The sequence below is a fragment of the Diabrotica virgifera genome, chromosome 6, assembly GCF_917563875.1.
Source record: "Diabrotica virgifera virgifera chromosome 6, PGI_DIABVI_V3a".
Classification (NCBI taxonomy): domain Eukaryota; kingdom Metazoa; phylum Arthropoda; class Insecta; order Coleoptera; family Chrysomelidae; genus Diabrotica; species Diabrotica virgifera.
Window position 1 is genome coordinate 146463202 of NC_065448.1, and position 21465 is coordinate 146484666.

Below are 21465 nucleotides of genomic sequence, written 5' to 3' on the forward strand. Positions count from 1 at the left end.
GCATCTGAACCCAATCTGTTGGGCATTCAATGGGTAGAAACGCTGGTTGGGTCTGAGAAACTGTCCTGTACCTATCTGTAGCAATCTTCTCAATGTCCCCCTGACGAAACACGTTCTCAGTACCGACAAAGTTAGTCCCATTGTTACTGTCTAGTCTTCGACCAACCTCGTCTGGCAATAAAGCATTGCCACTCCACACTCGTCGTCTCGAATGCTATCGCGTCCCGGACACGATCTATTATCAACGGTGTCGCACTCACCCCAAACGACCCGGCATTATGTCTTTTGTAGACGACGCACCTTTCAATCTCGGATTCTACAGCGCGCCGACCACCTAAAGTCCAATATCGTTTGCGCACGATAGCCATCAGTCCTTGTGTTCCGACATGACACGACTTGACATGTTCTCGAAATAGTAGGCTATTCACTACAAAATGCTTGGCTGGCAAAACTACTGGAAAACGAAAATATTCATCATCGTTTCTATTACTGATGCGAGACTTCAATCGGATCAAACCATTCTTGTCTTTGAAGGCTCCCATTCCACACAATTTCTTATCGTTTTCGTCCGAAAACGTCTCTTTTCGTACTAGCTTGAGTACCAATGTTTCAGCTTTATCAAGCTCCTCAGGGGTTAACTCTCCCTTTTGTTTGTCGTCCTTATTTCTTGCATTATTGGTAAATCGACAAATCCACGCGCACATGCGCAATGTCTTCAGATACTGTGAAAAATAATTAAGATGCCAATCAGCTATAAGATCATACCATCTTGCTCACAGTTAACAAGAACCGTAACTAGCTTTTTCTTTTTCTCCTTGTTAATATCTTCCTCATCACAGCTGTGATTGTCTCGGGGCCAAGATGATGGATCTTCATAAAGCCATTGCAGACCCTCCCACCATTTGGAATCTAGCAACTGTTTATGAGAACAATCTCTAGAAGGAAGATCAGCAGGATTGAGTACATCTGGCACATGATGCCATCTTTCCATGCACGAAGTTTTGCGAATTTCTGCTACGCGATTCCACACGAAGGTAGTCCATTCCTCAGATCTCCTTATCCAAGACAGTACCGTTTTTGAATCGCTCCAGAAATATTCGTCTAGTTCAACTTCAAGATTTTCTCTAACCGTACCATATAATCTTACAGCAATAACTGCAGCCATTCAAGTCGGGGTATCGTCAATGTCTTTAAGGGGGCTACTCTGGATTTAGCTGCTAAAATATGTATAAATACTTGTCCATTCCGGACTCCACTTAAAAATATTACTGCGGAATATGCATCCTTGCTAGCATCACAAAACGTATGTTAAGAAAATTGTTCAGCTTCTCCGGGGCCTGCATGTATCCACCTAGGAATTTTAATCGCAGCTAAATATGGAAGCTCTTTGATCCAACTCCGAAAATAGGTTTCTATTTCACAACCGACCTGCGTATCCCAAGGCAGTTGTTCTTTCCATGTCTTCTGCAATAACAACTTCGGAATTAACGTGGTTGGACAAGAATACCCAATAGGATCAAACACGCGCTGCGCTTGTGAGAGTATGACTCTTTTAGTTATAGGTTTTTCAAAAGGTAGATCTGTATCTTTATACTCTTGTTGTAGACATGTCATCTATTTTGTTCCATTTTATTCCCAAAACCTGGGTCGAGTCATCAATAGTGTCATCGTGGGGTTGGCCTGTATACTCCCACCCTCTGAGATCAAACTTGCCTTCAGCCATTATTATATTTGACTCTTCTATAAAAGTTCGTAGCTTCTGTTCATTAGCAACACTAGTAACGCTATTGCCAACGTAAAAACTATGCGACAATTTTAAAATAGTGTCTTCCGAAACATTCAGCAGTTTTGACGCACATCTTGTTAACATCAACGAAAAATGATGTTCTAGTGAAGCTCCCAATAAAAACGGACTACTGCTGATCCCGAATACCACACGACAGTGGCGGTACACCTTTTCTTTTCCTGCATCATCTATCCAAAGAAAACGATGAAAATCTCTGTCAGCTTTGTGTATCCCAATCTGTAAAAAGGCTTTGCCAATATCTGAGATTACACCGATTTCTTGTCGTCTGAATCTTAATAAAATAGCAGGAATCAATTCAATTAAGTTAACCCCCTTTTCAAGGCACTGGTTTAAAGAAGGTTTGTCTTTTTCTTTTGCTGAAGCGTCAAAAACTGGTCTGATTTTTGTGGACGCGCTATTAGGCTTAATTACCGGTCTGTGGGGTAAATAATGAACTTCTTGGTTTGGTTGCTCCTCGAGCACTTCCTCAATTATATTTTCATCCAGCCACTCTTTGAATATTTGGCCGTAGGCTTCAAGATATCCATCTTTGTTTATCTTCTTCAACGTGATATCCAGCCTTTTCTTAGCCATCTGGTAGTTACTTGGTAATGCCGGATGTCCTAACCATGGCAGTCTAATTTCATATCGTCTTGTGGAATCTGTTGCAACAGTCTCAAAGAAAAGTTGTTTTGCTGCTAGCGCTATTTCTTCCCTTGTCTTCCTTTCTGCCGGATCATTGATACCCAAAGCATCTAACTCCCACAGTTGACTAATCGACACGTTGCTAATAAAAAGTGAAACAGTTGTTGCGGTACGATTATCCTGTCGATCTAAAGGTATTTTTCCCATCAAAGTCCAGCCCAATAAGGTTTCTACATCTACCAGTCTACATCCTAAAATATGCCTTCTTCCGGTATAGAGCTTTCCTGCAATGTCTGCACCTATTAAAATCTCTATAGGAGATGTATCACCGGAATCTGTTATCTCTATATTCAGCCTCTGTAGTTATTATAACTCAAGTTAACGTCATCACAATCATGTTTTTGTGCTAGCTCGCTGCCTCCGAATAATCCGTGTACAAGGTTAATCTGTCGTTTACATGGATAATCCAATAATCTAGCAGTGGACCTCAGAATATACGTCTTTTGAGATCCGGTATCTATTAAGGCGCGTACAACTCGCATCTTGCTTAAGTGGTTCATTTTGACGCGCAAAGTTTGCAAAAAAACATTAGTAGTAGCACTATTGGCCAATGACTGATTTATTTTCGGCCCAGCTTGGCCATCCTTCTCTATCTTATTTTCCTCTTCCTTTTTTGCCTTGCCCATCGAAAGTTCTCTGCACATTAGGGGCACATGTGATTTGTGACAAAGTAAACAACTTAATTGACCACGGCATCTTCGAGATTGGTGTCCAATTTTCAAACAGCGGAAGCAAGCACCTTTCTATGTCAAAATATTCAATCTCTGGTCATAAGTTAACTTCTGAGCCTTGAAGCATTGACTGCTTTCGTTAACATTTTCGCAAAATACACATCTATTAGTTGTACTATGAGAATTCATTAAACCCACCGCCGAAGGAAACTGGGGTTCTTCCTCTTCAGGCATCTTATTTTTCGGACCATTCTGTTTAGAATTCCCAGACTTAGTACCTGATACGCTAAAGCCCTCGATCGCTAAGGAAACGTGCTGTTCATTGTCGACTTCATTTTTTAAAAATTGCCCATATTACAAAAATATTCACTACCCAGCGCTTTTAACAATTCTCAATAACTAACGGTTTTGCATACAGGGTGCACACAAAACAAGCAACAATTAATGTGATATTTAAAATGGCTCGAACAAAAGCACTGAACCTCCGAAAAAAAAAACGACAAAACGAGTCTTAATAATTCTTTTTGTATTCGATTCGTGAATGCGCCAGGAAACTTTTTGACCCGGAGCCATGATATAATATTGAAAAACTGCATATAGGGTAAACTACCCAATGATTGGCACTCTAATGAGATCGTATTAATAAAATTACCTCTAAAATAATCAATGAATATGTATTTTTTATGAATATTTATCACTTTCGGACCACTTATTTGAATATTTTGTAATCATATTTTGATTGCTATAGTTAAATTTTATTTAATTTTATTGAAAATCGAAGTTTTCTAATTATTGGCACTCGTATGCTATTCATTGGCACCACATATTTTCCAATTATTGGCACCAATTATTTTGTGGAAGATACATAGATACCTAACTAGGTAATTTTAAACTATCACCTATACAATTAAAACAAAACATCAAAATAAAAAAACATATTTTAATTCAGTTAGTTACAAAATATAAAAAAAATTTAAATTACCAAACTAAAAATCAAAATGCTGTATTCCTTAAAACACAATTTAAATTTTGGTAAAAACCAACTGACGAAATAGAAGCCTCTGTAAGAATTGTATTTTGCAGTACGACAATTTTTTTGTACTAATGCTGCCGTTATCAGCGGGTTGTTTATCGCAAAAAACAATAGGTATATCTTCTATATTGTCTTCGTTTAAAAATATTTCATCGTTGTAATGTACTACGCTATCATTTAGATCTTCTATTTGTATCTCTATTGTATGGTTATCTGTGTCAGATTCCGTTTCAGATTTAAAATAGGTTTTCAATTTTTGTAATAATATAAAATTTTTACAGCTTTCATCACATCCAGTAAATAAGGCGCCAAAATCATCAAGTTCTAATGACTTATTTATTCCAACTATTTCAATAAACTTTTGATAAGTTCAAACCCAATTATTAACAATCTTACGCTTCTCAGTGTTTGCAACATTGGAACCGGTTATTTTTGGATAGTTTTTGCCTAAACATTTGTCATAGTCGATTGAATTTGGATTCCACGGATATAATCCACAAGCTTTAAATCCGCTAGAGGCAACTTCAGGCTTTAGAGAATATGCAGCTTCTTTAAGGATTTGTGCAAAATGTTCTTTGGAAAATTTACAAAATGGATTTTTACGACGCCAATCTAACAGCGATTTTTCCACATTGCCTTAAGTGGTCTAAAGTTCGAGACACCTGCAGGCTGTAATATCCTGGTCTGGTAGAGTTAGGGTAAAGAGGTATGAGAACAATACCAAGCTTTGCACAAAGAGTACTAAATTGATAGCTAAGATGAGTTGCATGGCCGTCCAGAAAGAGAATGACAGAAAATTCAACATTTTTCTTTTTTAAATATGGATGAAATACATTTTGTATATAATCTATAAAAATTTCTGTTTTCATCCAGCCGTTATCGCTTAATCCGATTCCCCATGTGTCTGGAACACTATTAACAACTGCTTTTGACAGACGCTCGTTTGGGTAGATTATTAAAGGTGGAGTGGTATCGCCTTCGGCCGAAAACGTAAACATTACTGTCACGTTTGTTCGCTTCTCATTGGTCAACTTCGTATACATTGCGGGAACCTTTTGGTGCAATAACTTTACCCATTTTTGGACAAAACTGGAAACGCGTTTCATCGCCGTTGTATATTCTACTTGAGACATTCAAAACAGAAAAGAGGTTTTTTTCTTGATAGCTTTCTATTTCGGAAAACCAACCTCCTATATTTTCCTCAGACACATTTGCTGAAGCCGCAGTTACTCTTCAGGTATCCGTTCCGTGAGTATTGGATGCCTCTTTAAAAATAGGTTATACCAGTGTTTACCTGGAATGTTGTTTTTAAATGGAGTGGTTCTATTATCTACATCCAGAAAGCTTTTTACAGAGGCCTGAATATCAACCTTTCTTCGTGGGAAGCCTTTTTATGGCTATCTAAAATCCATTCGACCAGTTTGTTTTCTTCATCTCTTGTTAGATACGTATTTTTTCCAAGTTCTGGTGTTGAAAATTTAGGACCCAAACGATACTGAAATGTTTGCCTTGGAATGCCATACTTCATAGCGACGGTCTTCTTCTGTTCACCATTCCTCACATCAGTTAATGCCTTCTGAAGCAATTCCTCGGTGTATAATTTTGATATTTTGCATGTTTCTTTACTTTTGGCGTCTATAATAGTAAAAGAAAAAAATTATTTTTTGACTAGTCAATGATTTATTATTTTTTTCACGCACAATTATTATCAATCTCGAATTCAAAAGAGGCGGTAATTAACGTTTACCGTTGGTGTGCCTATATTAGGAATAACAAAAATAACTCCCAATTCTATATATCGGCACCTATGCCAATAATTAGATTATGTTAAATTGAGCTTTCCAAATGTTGGCACCCTCTAAATTGGCGCAAATCGACATTTTTATTAAGATAAAATTATGCTAAAATCAAACCAACAAGATCCGTAAATGTGTGTAAAAATTTGTGTTGTATATTACAAAAATTAACCTGATTTACATAGTTTAACCGTTGATTGATGTTTAACATTGCACTATCCTTACGAAAAACTTAAAATCTTACCTTGTTTGGTACAGTCACCACAACATTCATATAAAACACAAGCCACACTGATTTCAACAAGCACGAGCAGTCGTTTACTACTAAGGGAAATGTTACCAAATTTGAAATACATATGTATAATTTTTTCAGATAATTGACTTATTGTCCTTATTAATATAGTTTAAAAGTTAGTGTGCCAATCGATGGTCGAGTGCCAACGTTTGGGTGTTTTACCCTACTCAAAGAGACAATAAAACAAATTCAGAAGTCGTCAATTATCGGCGGAAATGAGTTCAATTTTGTTACTCGGAGGTTTTTGGGGTCGCTGAAAACGAATACGACGTCGAAAGTGATCTCCGGAGTACCTGGCGCCCAGGGTACCTACTGTCTACCTCGTCTTGTGGTGTTTTAGTCAAAAATCATTACTTGGGGGGATTTTGGGGTCGCTAACGACGAATATGACATCGGAAGTGATTTCCGGAGTACCTGGTGCCCAGGGTACCTACTGTTTACCTCATCTTGTGGAGTTTTCGGCAAAATATTTATTAACAAATTAGTCAAAAATAAATACTCGGGGGTTTTTGGAGTCGCTAACGACGAATATGACATCAGAAGTGATCTCCGGAATACCTGGTGCCCAGGGTACCTATTTCTTTTGGAGTTTTCGGCAAATTCATTAAAAAAGTAGCCAAAAATCATTTTAGGGGGTTAAGGGTCACTGACGACGAATATGACATGGGAAGTGATCTCCGGAATACCTGGTGCCCAGGGTACCTACTGTTTATCTCGTGACATGATTTTTGACTAATTTTTTAATGAATTTGCCTAAAACTCCAGAGGACGAGGTAAACAGTAGGTACCCTGTTCACCGGTACTCCGGAGATCATTTCCGATATCATATTCATCGTCAGATACCCCGCAAAAGCCCCCGAGTAATGAATTCTGACTAATTTTTTAAATTAATTTGCCGAAAACTCCAGAAAACGAGGTAAACAGTAGGTACCTCCGCAAGACGAGGTACACAGTAGGTACCCTGGGCACCAGGTACTCCGGAGATCACTTTCGACGTCATATTCGTTTTCAGCGACCCCAAAAACCTCCCTATGAGTAACAAAATTGAACTCATTTCTACCGATAATTGACGAGTTCTGAATTTTTTTTATTGTCTGTTTGAGATGCACTTTAAGAATGCATTTTTTGTACGCAGTTTTTCAATATTGTATCATGGCTCCGGGTTACAAAGTTGACTGGCGCATTCACGAATCGAATGCAAAAAGAATTATTAAGATCCGTCTTGTCGTTTTTTTTTTTCGGAGGTAAGACCGATTTTATTGCTTTATTGCTTCGCCTATAAACGTATGGACAACGGAGTTAAAATGTGCGAGTGTTCTGTTTCTTGATATTATATCTTTAAAGTACCCCTCACAAACCTTATGGAAATTAGGTCCCAGTGGATTTAGTTCATAATTTGGGAAAATACCCTTTGAAGCATTGTGATGAAAAGTTCTCATGGGCATAACTCGATCGTATGGAGGATTTTCAAGATGTAGAGGCACAAACTCGGAAAATTATAAGATTTACTGGGTATTCCAATTCTCTGAGTTACTGGTTATCTGGCAACATGTAGAAGTTTGGATCAAAGAAAAGTACTAGTAGTCTAGGATTTTTTCCTGGCTATCCAATGGTGACCTTTACTTTGACCTTCAACGGACGTCATCTTCTATTCTAGAGTTTCGAGGGTTTTCGGCATTAAATTGACTTCTTCTTAACGTGCCCTATCAAGTCCCCTTGACGTTGGCGATTAACATGGCGAAACTGTCTCTGTCTCGAGCTATTCTAAATAGGTGTTCTGCTTTCTACCAATTCCTCTGCGTCCTTCGATTTTACCCATCATAAGTTGAAGAATATTAAATTATTAAATCAGCACCATACCCTACCCTGCTCGTTTAGCCAATACACCAAAGTGCAGTATTACCCCACACCCGCCTGCATTTTTCTGTATAGGCCAGGATCCCTACTGTAAGGACTGCCCTATAAGCCAATGTATTATTGCCCGTATCCCGCCACTAGGAGGCACGTACTTTATTCGGGATACCACGGAAAATTACACGGTATCGCCGTATTTTACGTTCATTTACTGATCTAGAAGGCACCACATGTTTTTTCATTGTAAAACAAAAAAAACTAAATGGCATTCTGAACATCCCATATATTTAAATGGAAAGTCCCTGAACGTTTTTCACACATGAAAATAATATCACATACTGTTATGTTGCAATTTTACTGAAAATTTTTTGCTCAATTAGAAATCCAATGAAATCAATTAATTTGTGGTCATCTGATTGAATACAACCAATAAAACCAACATTATACTGAAAACAGATCCCATGGGCTGTTTTCACTCACTCATGTAGCTATGGATATAGTATTTTTACTACAAAAACGTTATTACGTAGGTCAAAATTTTTGACGTAAGAGAACTGTCAAAACATTAGAATGTGACTTTTCATTATTGCTATGTTTATTATAAACACGGCAATATGAAAAGTCACATTCTAATGTTTTGACAGTTCTCTTACGTCAAAAATTTTGACCTACGTAATAACGTTTTTGTAGTAAAAATACTATACCTACATTTCGTTTCATTTCGATTTTGACATTTCAAATATTCAATATTTCAAAATGTCACGATTTGGTTGTAATACATAAAAATTATTTTTAATAAAACATCATAATAAAATTATTAACAGCATGCGTAGTGGAAATACATCTTCATCAGTTATAGAAACTAACATGTCTGGATCTTCATTAAATTTTTCTAATTGTTCCTTTGTTAATTGCACATTTAAATAAATTGTTTCTGCTCTGTATTTTTTTCATAACCAGCAAAAAATTTTCTATCCGAATAACCCTCGAACATTGATAAAGGCTCAAAAATTTTTTAACAACTTTCTCAAGCTTGTTGCTTACAGGCAACAGACCTCCGCCTACGGCGTCGGTCTGTTTCCAAGCAACAAGCTTTCGAAATCTGTTATAAAATTTTTTCGAACAATTATCAATGTCCTTGGGTTATTACTACTGAAAATAAGTGGATATAAGTGTATGGGCAAAGAAAATAATTTTTTTAATAGATTTATTTATTATAATAGAACAATTTAAGATTTGATTCTCTGAAAAATTTCACTTTTTGTAAAAGCGTAGGGATGCGTCTAGCTCCAATGATGTTGACGCCCAAAAACTGACAGACTTTCTTCCGTACTTCCCCATTATCTCACACTTGTGTTTACAAGCTATCAGGAACTTGGCAATGATCGGTTCCTCACCTTTTCCCAAATTCATCTTGCGACCACACCTCTCGGTGGTCATTCACTTACCCTCACCATTTACTATGGATGCAGACTGTCCTTAAGGCACGTATCCATTATGTTGGTGCTCCGTGTAACTGCTCCACATAGTGGATACGTTGGTGCTCCCGCTCGGCGATCCATTCGATGGCGGTTTATATTATGTAGGGAAGCGCATGCCGTATCCGTTCGAGCAGTTACACGGAGCACCAACGTAATGGATACGTACCTTAACGGCGTCAACCTGGTACCATTCGAAGGGGAGACCAGCATTTTTAAATCAGAAAACTTATGAAATTTTTGCGATCTATAAGCGTCTAGTTTTTTCCTTAAAATATGCTCATACCAGTTCTATTTTATAAACAAATCTGTGGCTTACAAGTTTTATTATTTCTTACGAAAATAATACCACTATTGATTTTATTTATTTGTAAACAAAAAATCGTATACTGCCGCGGTTTCAATAACAAAGTACAGTCAAACCAGCCATATCCGGATCAATGTGGCGACAGACCGATCCGGATATGAAAAAATCCGGATATCAAGACCACTACTTCTTTTATAGTCTCTGAAACGTTTTCTCCTTCATACATTCCAGTAATCAACGCCGTCAATAACTTTCGTCGATAGACACGTTTTATAGATTCTATAATACATTATTTCGCAATCTTTTAGTTCTTCTTTTAGTGCGTTGTCAAACAGGAGGACTGACTTTCTCGGTAGATTTCGATACATCCGGACGGCCCACAACCGTCCGGATATGACAGGTCCGGATATGGCAGGTTCTACTGTATACTTAATTCAGACAATACTTCATTACAGAAATCAAAAAATATAGTAATAGTTTAATGTGTAACTAGAGACTAAAAATACCAAAAGTTTTAAGAATTAACTTTTAATTGTTGCAAGTATCTGTGCCATTCTGAAACCAGTTAGTATCATATACATACTAATTTAACATGTGATCATTCCATTTGGGGAACATATTGCATAAATTGATAAAATACCATTTCTCAATTAGAAGTTTATGTAACAATTTGAATAACTTAGATAAAAAATATTAAAATACAATAGTTAAATATCCGAAGTTTTTGTTGCTACATAAAATCGTCGTATTCATCGTAGTCGTTAACGTAAGCTGATAATTGGTTAAATTGCTGAAAAAAAAAGAAGAATATTAGTTGTGAATTAAAATTGGAAGTGCTTAAATTTGTCTACTTGTAAATGTTACGGGTAAAGTTAGATTAAAGGACGATTCATATTTATCCCTTCGGGCACGTAGCGTTTCGTTTCCGAAAAATATTGTTTTTATGGTTTTAAATATGAACAATTCATACTATACGGAGCTTATAGTATCAGACAACTCTTTGTAAAATCAGGTTTTTATATTTTTCGGAAACGCAATGCTACGTGCCCGAACGGATAATATGATACAACCTTAACGGTTAAGCCTAGGATTACCCGGGTAGTATCCGGGTAATATCCGATAGTAATTCCGAAATATAGTTCAAATTTCGGGTTTTACTCGGGTAAAACTCATTCTACCTGCCGCTTGGTTAAATGCTTATTTGGGTATATTAGTAATAACAATGCCATAAATGTGTGAGATATATCTTTAATTTGAGAAAAAATGCATTTTACAAAGTAAGGAAAGTAAAACTATAAATACTGCAGAAATCAAATGTATAATCTATTTGTTCAAACAAGACAAGCTGCTGTGGTATTTGGAGTTACAAAGAACTCCAGCAGCTTTACATTTGCATTTATTTTACCAATACCTCGCGGTACTATTTATTCAGTCAGTAAATCCTAGGTTTACCCATTAATCTAACTGTACCCGTAGCATATATACTACTATAAATTTGCACAAAATTAAACACATTTCAAATTTGTATATAATGTTTGCAGTGTTACCAATAGAATAATCGGCTTAGTGTAGTATTAACTAAATTTTATGATAAACGGAACATTACTGAACATTTTAAGGCCATCGGTACATAATTCGCAAATATTTTACGGCTATCCCTACTTTTTCTGTGGTTACACGGCAAAGTACGTGTAGTAAAATTCACACTGGTATGGATATGTAAACATTACTAGAATGTCATTCTACTTGAAAATGTCATCGTTAACTTAAAGAGATGGCTTTTGAATATTCTTGGATAACTGTTATTTGTATAATTACAAATAATTATTAATTCAGTTAATAAATGTGATAATTTTTTCACTAACTATGTATTCAGTGATTGTAATAATTTATATGTACAACAAAAACTAATACTCAATGGAGAAAAGAGGAAAAATGTTTTTTAGTGAAAAGTGATTTTTTAATAATACACTGGGGTGCAAAATTAACCGGACACCTTAAAAATGGGTCATTTTTGATGTCTGGAATTTCCTAAACCTGTTTCCGATTTAAGTGATTTTTTTAATATATTATAGCCTTATTCTTTAACAATATCGCTGTAATAGTATTGTTGCTAAACAGTTAAATTTTCATTGTATACCGGGTGTACCAATCAAACTGTGTTTTTTTCTCAAAGTTCGCATCACCCTGTGGAACATTCTAGCATCTATAAAATACTGAAATTAAATTCCAACTATAGCCTCATGTTTTCTCAACATTTTGTTTTTTGATTCATTCGCTTACATTGGACTATTGGGACCGTGCAAGTTCGGAAAAGCGACACCTGGTTTCTTCGCTCTGCACTTTTATTCGCACTTTTAATTATATTGGCCAATCATATGGTCCTGGTTACTGGATAATTGTCAAGGCCATAGTCCAAAAAAAATAATAAGAAGAAAAAATAAGATTTAGGTTATGTTATTAAAACGTAAACAATTGTATGTAGTAAATAAAATTAGTTATTAAAATGCAGTACTGCAAGCAAAATACAATTAATTAAATTTACCTTTATATAATAATTGCATATCATATAAATATTGTAAAGCAATATATAATTTTTCTTCTTAAATGACAATAGGTATGAAATGTACGTCAATTTCAATTATTTAAGAAAGTTGCAATATTTCTCCGCTATTCGCGCACGACCGTTTCGCGTATCCCTTCCGAGTACTTGCACACCGCGAATAAAAAAATTAGGTTCTTTAACAACTAGCCACGTTTTTCATCAATACAGGGTGTTTTAAATAAGTATGGCCAACTTTAAGGGGTAATTCTGCATAAAAAATAATGAGGGTTTGCTTTATAAACGGTATGTCCGCAAATGCTTCGTTTCCGAGATAGGGGGTGTTGATATGTTTATTACAAAATGACGATTTATTTATTGCTTTAAAACCGGTTGAGATATGCAAATGAAATTTGGTCGGTTTTAAGAAGTAGTTATTGCACATTTTTTGACATACAATTTAAGCATTTAATATTCACCATTGGCGCGCATACGGGTAATATAACCGCTCATATTACCCGTATGCGCGCCAATGGTGAATATTAAATTCTTACTTGTATGTCAAAAAATGTACAATAACTACGTCTTAAAATCAACCAAATTTCATTTGCATATCTCAAGCGGTTTTAAAGCAATAAATAAATCGTCAGTTTGTAAGAAAAATTTCAACACCCTCTATCTCAGAAACGAATCATTTGCGGATATAGGTTTATAAAGCAAATTGTCATTATTTTTTCATGTAGAATTACCCCTTGAAGTTTGCCACACTTATTTAAAAACACCCTGTATTCATGAAAAACATGGGTAATTGTAAAAGTACCTAACTTTTTTATGGTCAAACATAAGCGAATGAATAAAAAAACAGAATGTTGAGAAAACATGAATCCATAGTTGGGTTTTCATTTCAGTATTTTATAAATGCCAGAATATTCCACAGGGTGATGCGGAGTTTGAGAAAAAAACACAGTTTCATTGGTACATCCGGTATACAATGAAAATTTACCCCTTTAGTAACAATATGATTACATCCATATTGTTAACGAATAAGGCTATAACATATTAAATAATCACTTAAATCGGACAACAGGTTTAGGAAATTCGAGACATCAAAAATGACCCATTTTTAAGGTGTCCGGTTAATTTTGCACCCCAGTGTATATTGTTACTATGGAACGCTTACAATTTTGAACATCTTTAACGACAAAATACTTGGATCACAGAATATATTATCCTGATGTATTCTCTGCTTGGATTTTCCACAAATAATACACAATAAATAACTTTTTATTAAGTTCACATCTTAAATCAATTATTTATCAAATACACTATATATCAATATTATTTAATCAACAACTCAAAATATTCCCGATGTCATGTCAAATATTTAAAATTGTCACTGTCTGACTGACAATATGCTGACAATATTCTATTCGACTGAGTGCGTTATAAAACAAAGATAGATTTGGAAAATATTACCACGGCCATGAAACAGCCAGGAAAAAACCAATAAATATTTTTGAAAAATTTAAACGCAGAATGAAAGACTAAATTGTATTTCATTCTGCGTTTCTGTCAAAAAATGAATGAGATATTTGAAATTAAAAATCACACTAAATTTTCTCTTAGTTTTACCCCTGTAACTTATTAAAATAAACATTATAGAAGTTCTCAGGGACTTTCGGCCCTCGCTAATAACGTAATCTATCATTCTGCGTTTAAATTTTTCAAAAATACTTATTAGTTTTCTCAGGATTCGAAAAAAATGAATCCCCATTTGAATAGTATTGCAGCCGAAAATAAATACTCATCCTCTTTATAAATATAAAATATATATACTAAATTGATAAAATAAAAAAAATTCTATACACATTGAAATAAATTGTTGGTGAAAATAAACATTTTCAGATATATCGAATTACCGCGTATGTAATAATAAAAAACGTGTATACAACAATAAATAAAGTTGCAACTAGTTTGGCAAATAGTAAATTTCCGTCAATGGAGACCCTGCTATATATACTTTATGTGTATATAAATCTGTAGTATACGTGTAGATACGTGGTAATGTTCTCAACGGGAAAATTACAGACAGATGCATTACAATTAAAGGGGATGTATGGCACAGGGGACAAAATGTTGCCGTAAGCGATGCCCCAGAGAGCTGACAAACCCTAGGAGATTACAGCCTTAGCACAGTAAGGGAGCACTGCCTTGACTGGCAGTATTTCTTCTGAACTCGTGGGAACAAATATGGATGACGAGATAAAAAATCAGAAAAGTGATCAGAGATCAGAGTTGAGAAATGTGCAACTCTTTTGAGCTTACAATTACACACAAAAAAGGAACGATAAGATAGGTGATTCCAGTCGCAGATTCTGTACCTGTACCAAACACTCGGCCAGAAGGTGTTCTGAGAGTAAAATCAGAGAGCTGAATGTCAAAAAATACCTCCCTGAATCTCAACAAAAAACCAAGAAACTCTAACGAGCAGACTAGGTCATACAGGGTGAGTCATGAGGAACTGTACATACTCTGACCTCCTATGCAGGCCTCTATGGGAAATAACAAATGACCATTAAAAAGTGTCTGCTCTCATTGTTTAATAATATACAGGGCGACTTGTTAATTTTTACAGAAATTTGTATTCGTCATAATTTTTGAACGGTAAGATCGATGTGTCTCTTATTTTGGTCAATTGTTACACTATTACCACCCAATCAACTGATTTAATCAAACTAGAAAAAATCAGGTCCGGCTTTAAAAAATTAGTTCGTTTTGGTCTTAGAAAAAAATTTCACCCTGTATACGGTTTTTGAAAACTCTAATAAGAATTTTACAAATTGGACAAATAGGCAATTAAAATGGCATAATTATTTTTTCCCCACACAATTACTTAATTTTTTATAAAAAAAAAATTAAATTTGACTATGAATTAACAGTTTAGTGAAAAGAACCATAGATTTAAAAAAATTAACTTTTTTTACAAAAATTAATTTTTTTTTAACAAATATTTAATTTGTAAGTTACCGCCCAATCAAATGATTTATTCAAACTAGAAAAAAATCACAAAAAATACAAGGTCCTTTGTAAAAGAAGTATTTAAAAGACCCTGAAAACGTTTTGTTTTGTGATGTAAGCCAAGGAAATGGACCAATAAGTTTTCAATTTAAAAATCTTTTAGTAATATTTTAATATTTTTAAATATTATTAATATTGCTGTTAGGATTGAAAACTACTTCATTATGAATTACATAAAAAAATAACGTGACAAAATAACAAGAAATTTTGATGTTAATGTTGGCATTTGATCAATAATAATCAGTTCCGTGTTAACAAACCTTAAAGATTCTTACATTTCTAATTCCAATCAACCACATATTCATTATACTTACATTATCACCTTCAATGTGGAGCTTCGCTTTGCCTTTTCCTTTATTCTTTTTCGCCTTGTCACCTTTTTCTATTTTTTGTTTTTCCAAAAATAGATTATCTAATGAGTTTTTAACTTTTTTAATATCCAAAGATGACACTAAAACAAAATAATAAAAATTAGATTATGTTACCAATGCTTGGTTTCCGAGATACGGGTTGTTGAATTTTTTATTACAAACTGACGATTTATTTATTGCGCATTTTTTAACGTACAATTAAGAATTTTATATTCACCATTGGCGTGCATATGGGCCATATTACCCTGTGTAATGATTTTTCACTCTGACTAGAATATCAATACATTAATATAAACCTTATTGATAATTACTTATTAACTATTGGCTGAATGTGTTAGTAGGTTTAGCATTAAGAAAATATTTCAAGAAATACTTACTTGTGGCACATAAACTTCTAGTCAAATTTTCTACAAAATTTGGATATTCAGTACTTTTGGATAGAGTAATGAGTTTTTTGGAAAGGGTATCAGTAAAGCTATCAAATTCCTCTGTTGAATTAGGTAATGTAAGATCAGTAAGAACTTCAGTAGTTTTGTTACCACCAAAAGTTGTTTCAAGAGCTAATTTCAGGTCAGATTCCTGCTGACGTCTAAGTTTTTCTTCTGGTGGTATATCCTCTTCAGCCTCTTCCCTAAGTCTTCGTTCCATTTCTTCTCTTTTTAACCTCTAAAACAAAATCATAGATAATGTGCGTTTTAGCATATGAAAAATATAGATTTGGCACTAAATATTATTTTATTACCTAACTAAAGAACCTAACCACTTTTATTTTTTTTAATCTAGTGTTGGAAGGTGCTCTGATAGTTTATCTTTCCAAATGTGGGATGACAACCAACAACTTCAATATTTCACAATCCAAAAAAGAAAAAAATAGTTAAATCACTTTAAATATGTAAAATTGAAACTAAATGTTACTTAGCTGGAAAAACTATGAAAGAGAAAAGAAATTCTCAGCTTTCAGTTGAGCAATGAGATTATATTAGACGTGACTATTAAACAGATTATGTGGAAAACCCTAGGCTACTGTCAGCTGTTTATATAAAATTCCTTAACTCGTAAGTGGAGTATAGAGCTTCAGTGAAAACGCGCCATCAGGTTCTATTTTGCACTAAGGCATTCACCTCATTCCAAGACTTTCTTTGACCTCTTATCTTGACCATGATGGATCTTCTACCAGTTTGTGGTGGGCGACCTCTTTTTCATTTTCGTTGGGATTTCACTCTAGCGCAATCTTTGCAATACTGGAACTATTTTTTTCAGAATGTGTAACCGTTTCAACCCCACTTTCTGGATGAACAATTCTTGTAGACATTTGTTAATAAAGACCTGCAGTTTGTCTGTAAGCAAGACTGTCATAGTCCAAGTAATGAAGCTTAAAATAGGACAAAAACTCACAATTTTTACAGAATGGATCGATTTGCTTGAAAATTTGAGAATAAGTAGTGGATAGTCCAAGGATCAAAATCTATATGAGGTCGAAAGGCGCTTTGACCATGGGGGTGGTTGCCACCCCATCTCGGGGGTGGAATTTTTTTATAATATTTAGACCGCAAAAGTTGGAAAGAGCATTCATTCTAAGCAAAAAACGTTCTTTCCTTTTTTTCGATAAAATTAATAGTTTTCGATTTATTCGCTATCGAAAGTGTTAGTTTTATATTGAAAAAACCAATGTTTTTAATCAGTTTTCTGTTAATAACTCAAAAAGTTTTCGTTTTATCAAAACAACTTTACTTAACAAAAATGTACCTTTTGAAAAAATAAACAAAACCGTTTTTTTAAATCTTCTTTAAGACCAATAGTAATCGAGCTAAACTTTATTATATATTAGCTCTTCTTCGTCAAATGCTAAATATTGTAGTTTAAAAGTCAAAAGACGGGAAAACTATGCATTTTTCGAGATCTCCAGAAATTCGGAAACAACCCCATAATCACCACCCTAATTAAAATGAGTCATTGACCTTATTTTCGTCTTCTTTATCTATGTAATATTAATAGATTCTAGAAGTTTGACCGGCTTAGAATAATTAGTTTAAAAAAAATGCGAGTTAAAAGCGAATAACGAATTTTTGAAGGTTGGTAAAAAATGCCCTTTTCTTCGGAATTAAGATTAGCATCAGAGATAAGAAAAAAATTAAAAAATGAAATTGTAGATTATTTAATTCCCAAGAACCTGGCCTCAAAAATTTTTTTCTACAGCAAAAATTGAGGGAGCTATTGACAATTAAAACTTGTAATAACATGCAAAAACCACCTTTACCAACCCTTTCAAGGTCACCTGTTTTTGCAACTGAGAATTAAAAAAAATTATATTAATATGCTTATAGATCTTGTAAAATCCTACGAAATTCTTTTTTACCAAACTTTCTAAGATAAAAAATAAAAAAAGTTACGGTTAAAAAATCAATATATTTTTTTGAAAAAAAAAGGACGAATCCAATTGGAAGCATAATAATGTAAGTTAGAAGTGTTGTTAGTCATTGGCCTTATTCATTCTTCTTTGTTTATGTATTATTAATAGATTCTAGAAGTTTGGCTGGCTTAGAATGATTAGTTTTTAAAAAACTGGAGTTAAAAGCGAATAACGAATTTTTGTAGATTTGTAAAAAATGTCATTTTTTTCAGAATAGAAAGATTAACATCAGAGATACGAAAAAAATGTTTAAATATGAAATTGTAAGTTATTTAATTCCCAAGAATATGGTTTGAAAATTTTTTTTCTACGACAAAAATTGAGTGAATCGTAAATGAGTAATCGAAAAACATTGATTTTTTTATATAAAACTAACACTTTCGATAGCGAATAAATCGAAAACTATTAATTTTATCAAAAAAATGTATAGAATATTTTTTGCTTAGAATGAATGTTTTTATCAACTTTTGCGGTCAAAATATAATAAAAAATTTCCACCCCCAAGATAGGGTGGCAACCACTCCAATGGTAAAAGCGCCTTTCGGCATCATACAGATTTTGATCCTTGGACTATCCACTACTTATTCTCAAATTTTCAAGCAAATCGATCCATTCTGTAAAAAGCGAGAGGTGAAAAGCTTCGGTTCCTGGACTATCATGTCTGGGACATGTTCAGCGATAAGAACAAGAAGATACAAAAACGACAAAGATATTACAGTGGAAGCCGGTAGGAAGGCAAAAAAAAGGAAGGCCCAGGACGAGATGGTTGGATGACGTGGAAGATGACCTGAAAACCATGAATATAAGACAATGGAGGAGAAGGGCACAAGAGAGATCTGAATGGAAGGACATAGCAAGACAGCCAAAGACCCATCCAGGGTTATGATGCCAAAAGAAGAAGAAGAAGTTTGTCTGTAAGGGATTTTGTCACTTTCCAGGTTTCACATCTATTGGGACCGTGCAAGTTCGGAAAAGCGACACCTGGTTTCATAGCTCTGCAACTTTTTTCGCACTTTTATAATTATATTGGCCAATCATATTGGTCCTGGTTGCTGGATAATTGTCAAGGCCATAGGCCAAAAAAAATTATAAGAAGAAAAAGTAAGACTGAGGTTATGTTATTAAAAGGTATACTGAATTCGCTCTACCGAGATTCAATGTGACACATTCGGAATAGGAAACATACAACACAAAAATTCCTACCTCACACTATTAACTGCTAAAATCAACTTAATCTGTCATTAAAAAAAAGAAGAATTATTAGAAATAGTGGGAGTGTCTACTAATCTCATAAAATTTTGTGAAGTTTATTTCTACAAAATATTTTTATTTTGTACAATAAATAATTTTCTCATTTGTTATCAATACATTATAATGGTGTAAATAAATATTTATTGATTAGCGTAAGGTTTATGTTATTTTTATGTCTGTTTACTATTAATAATATTGGCTATGAGCAGGTGCGTTGGTTGTGTAGTAATTTTCAGTCACTTTTGACAAATGAATTTCCCAAAAAAGAAATTACTAACGTCAGTGTCAAAGTGAATCTCGATAGAGCGAATTCAGTATAAACAATTGTATGTAGCAAATAAAATTAATTACTAAAATGCAGTAGTGCAAGCAAAATACAATTAATAAATTTACTTTTATATAATAATTGCATATCATATCAATATTGTGGAGTAACATATAATTTTTCTTCTTCAATGACAGTAGGTATGAAATATACGTCAATTTGACAATTTCAATTGACAATATGAATTATTTAAGAAAGTTGCAAGATTTGTCCGCTATTCGCGCACGATCGTTTTTCGTATCCCCTCCAAGTACTTGCACACCGCGAACAGAGTAGAACAGGCATAACGTTTGACTGGAATATTCAGAACCATCAGCTGCTTAGCATATCATAATCTTTTTTCTTTTTGGAATATTAATAATTATTCTCGCTTCTCTAAACAAATCCTTATAATTGCAGCTTTAGTGTTCATTAGAAGTATGACAAATTTCACATGAAACTTACCATTTAAATTGAAAGATTATAATTGCAGCTTTAGTGTTCATTAGAAGTATGACAAATTTCACATGAAACTTACCATTTAATTCCGAATTCCATCCTACTATATCGATTTACGTGATATTTTCACAGTAAGTAGGGAATAGCCCAAGAAACAAAGTCTACCCTATGCCGATGTGTGCTTTTGTCTTGGGGGCGGTTCCCACCCCTTCTCGGGGGTGGAAAATTTTTTGCTTAAATAACTACGGAAGTTGATAGAGCAATAACTAAGCAAATACTAAGCAAAAACTGTTCTATAATTTTTTTCGAAAACTCAATACTTTTTGAGTTATTTCTGGTTGAAAATTGGCCATTTTCATTGAAACATAACACCTTTTCAAACGGTTTTTTGCGAATACCTTAAAAACTATGCATCTAACTAAAAAAACCATATAAAACATTTTTGTAGCTTATAAAATAACAAAGAGATTCTTTCCTTTATGAATCTTCTAGTTTAAAAAAATCTTCTAGTTTAAACACAAAAAGAGATATGGTAAGTGAAAAGAACTTGTTTTCTTGGTGCATGCTCAATCAGTGTATTTAACTTGAAATAACAGAGGAACTGTCAATTTTAGGTGTATAATGCTACCAATAACTTTTGTTGTGCTTGAAAAGACCTTTAAAATAAGCAATATTAAATGTCCACTACATTCAAACGATGCGAGATAAACTGTAAAAAATTTGATGACTAACGTATTTTAAGAAAAAAATGAAAGAAAACCCCTCATCCACAAGAATTTAAATGCATCGTTTTCCTTCTACAATACATTTTATTATAGTGTTCTTTTTATGTTCAAAAAGTTGGGCGGGTTTAAAATGAATGGTTTTTGAAAAAAATAAGATCAAATTGTTGAGCGCATTTTTAAATTTTCTTAAAAATCTTCCTATTTCTCCATGTAACTCGAAAATGATAAGAGATGCCAACAAAAAAAGATGCCATACAAAAATGTAGGTTTCTTCTAGATAAACATTTTGATTTCATTTTTTATAACAGTATCTCTTATCATTTTCAAGTTACATGGAGAAAAAGGATGATTTTTAAGAAAATTTAAATATTCGCTCTATAATTTGATCTTATTTTTTTCA

At 33.9% G+C, this 21465-nt stretch overlaps 2 protein-coding genes across 2 annotated transcripts in view; both read right to left on the reverse strand.

Annotated features, from left to right (window-relative positions):
- Positions 1-1588: 1588 nt before the first annotated feature.
- LOC126886209 (uncharacterized) lies at positions 1589-9553 on the reverse strand. The gene is made up of 3 exons (XM_050653071.1): positions 9490-9553; positions 5583-5830; positions 1589-2788 (listed from the first exon to the last, which is right to left on the reverse strand). The coding sequence occupies exons 1-3, from the start codon at positions 9551-9553 to the stop codon at positions 1589-1591; spliced, it is 1512 nt and encodes a 503-aa protein (XP_050509028.1).
- An 884-nt stretch (positions 9554-10437) lies between these two features.
- The window catches only part of LOC126886918 (eukaryotic translation initiation factor 3 subunit J), a 35629-nt gene continuing 24601 nt past the window's right edge, over positions 10438-21465 (reverse strand). Inside the window, exons 4-6 of the mRNA XM_050654079.1 lie at positions 16294-16582; positions 15860-15996; positions 10438-10715 (exon numbers count right to left, since the gene is read on the reverse strand). Of these exons, the coding sequence (XP_050510036.1) occupies positions 10656-10715; positions 15860-15996; positions 16294-16582 (486 nt within the window). The 3' untranslated portion in view covers positions 10438-10655. The remainder of the gene's footprint in view (positions 10716-15859; positions 15997-16293; positions 16583-21465) is intronic.

Coding starts and splice junctions, on each gene's coding strand:
- LOC126886209 (XM_050653071.1), bottom strand. CDS start 9,553: ATGAATTTGGGAAAAGGTGAGGAACCGATCATTGCCAAGTTCCTGATA. Junction 5,831..9,489: donor GATAGCTTGTAAACACAAGT/GTGAGATAATGG, acceptor TTACTATTATAG/ACGCCAAAAGTAAAGAAACA. Junction 2,789..5,582: donor TTTTAGATAGCCATAAAAAG/GCTTCCCACGAA, acceptor TAATAACTACAG/AGGCTGAATATAGAGATAAC.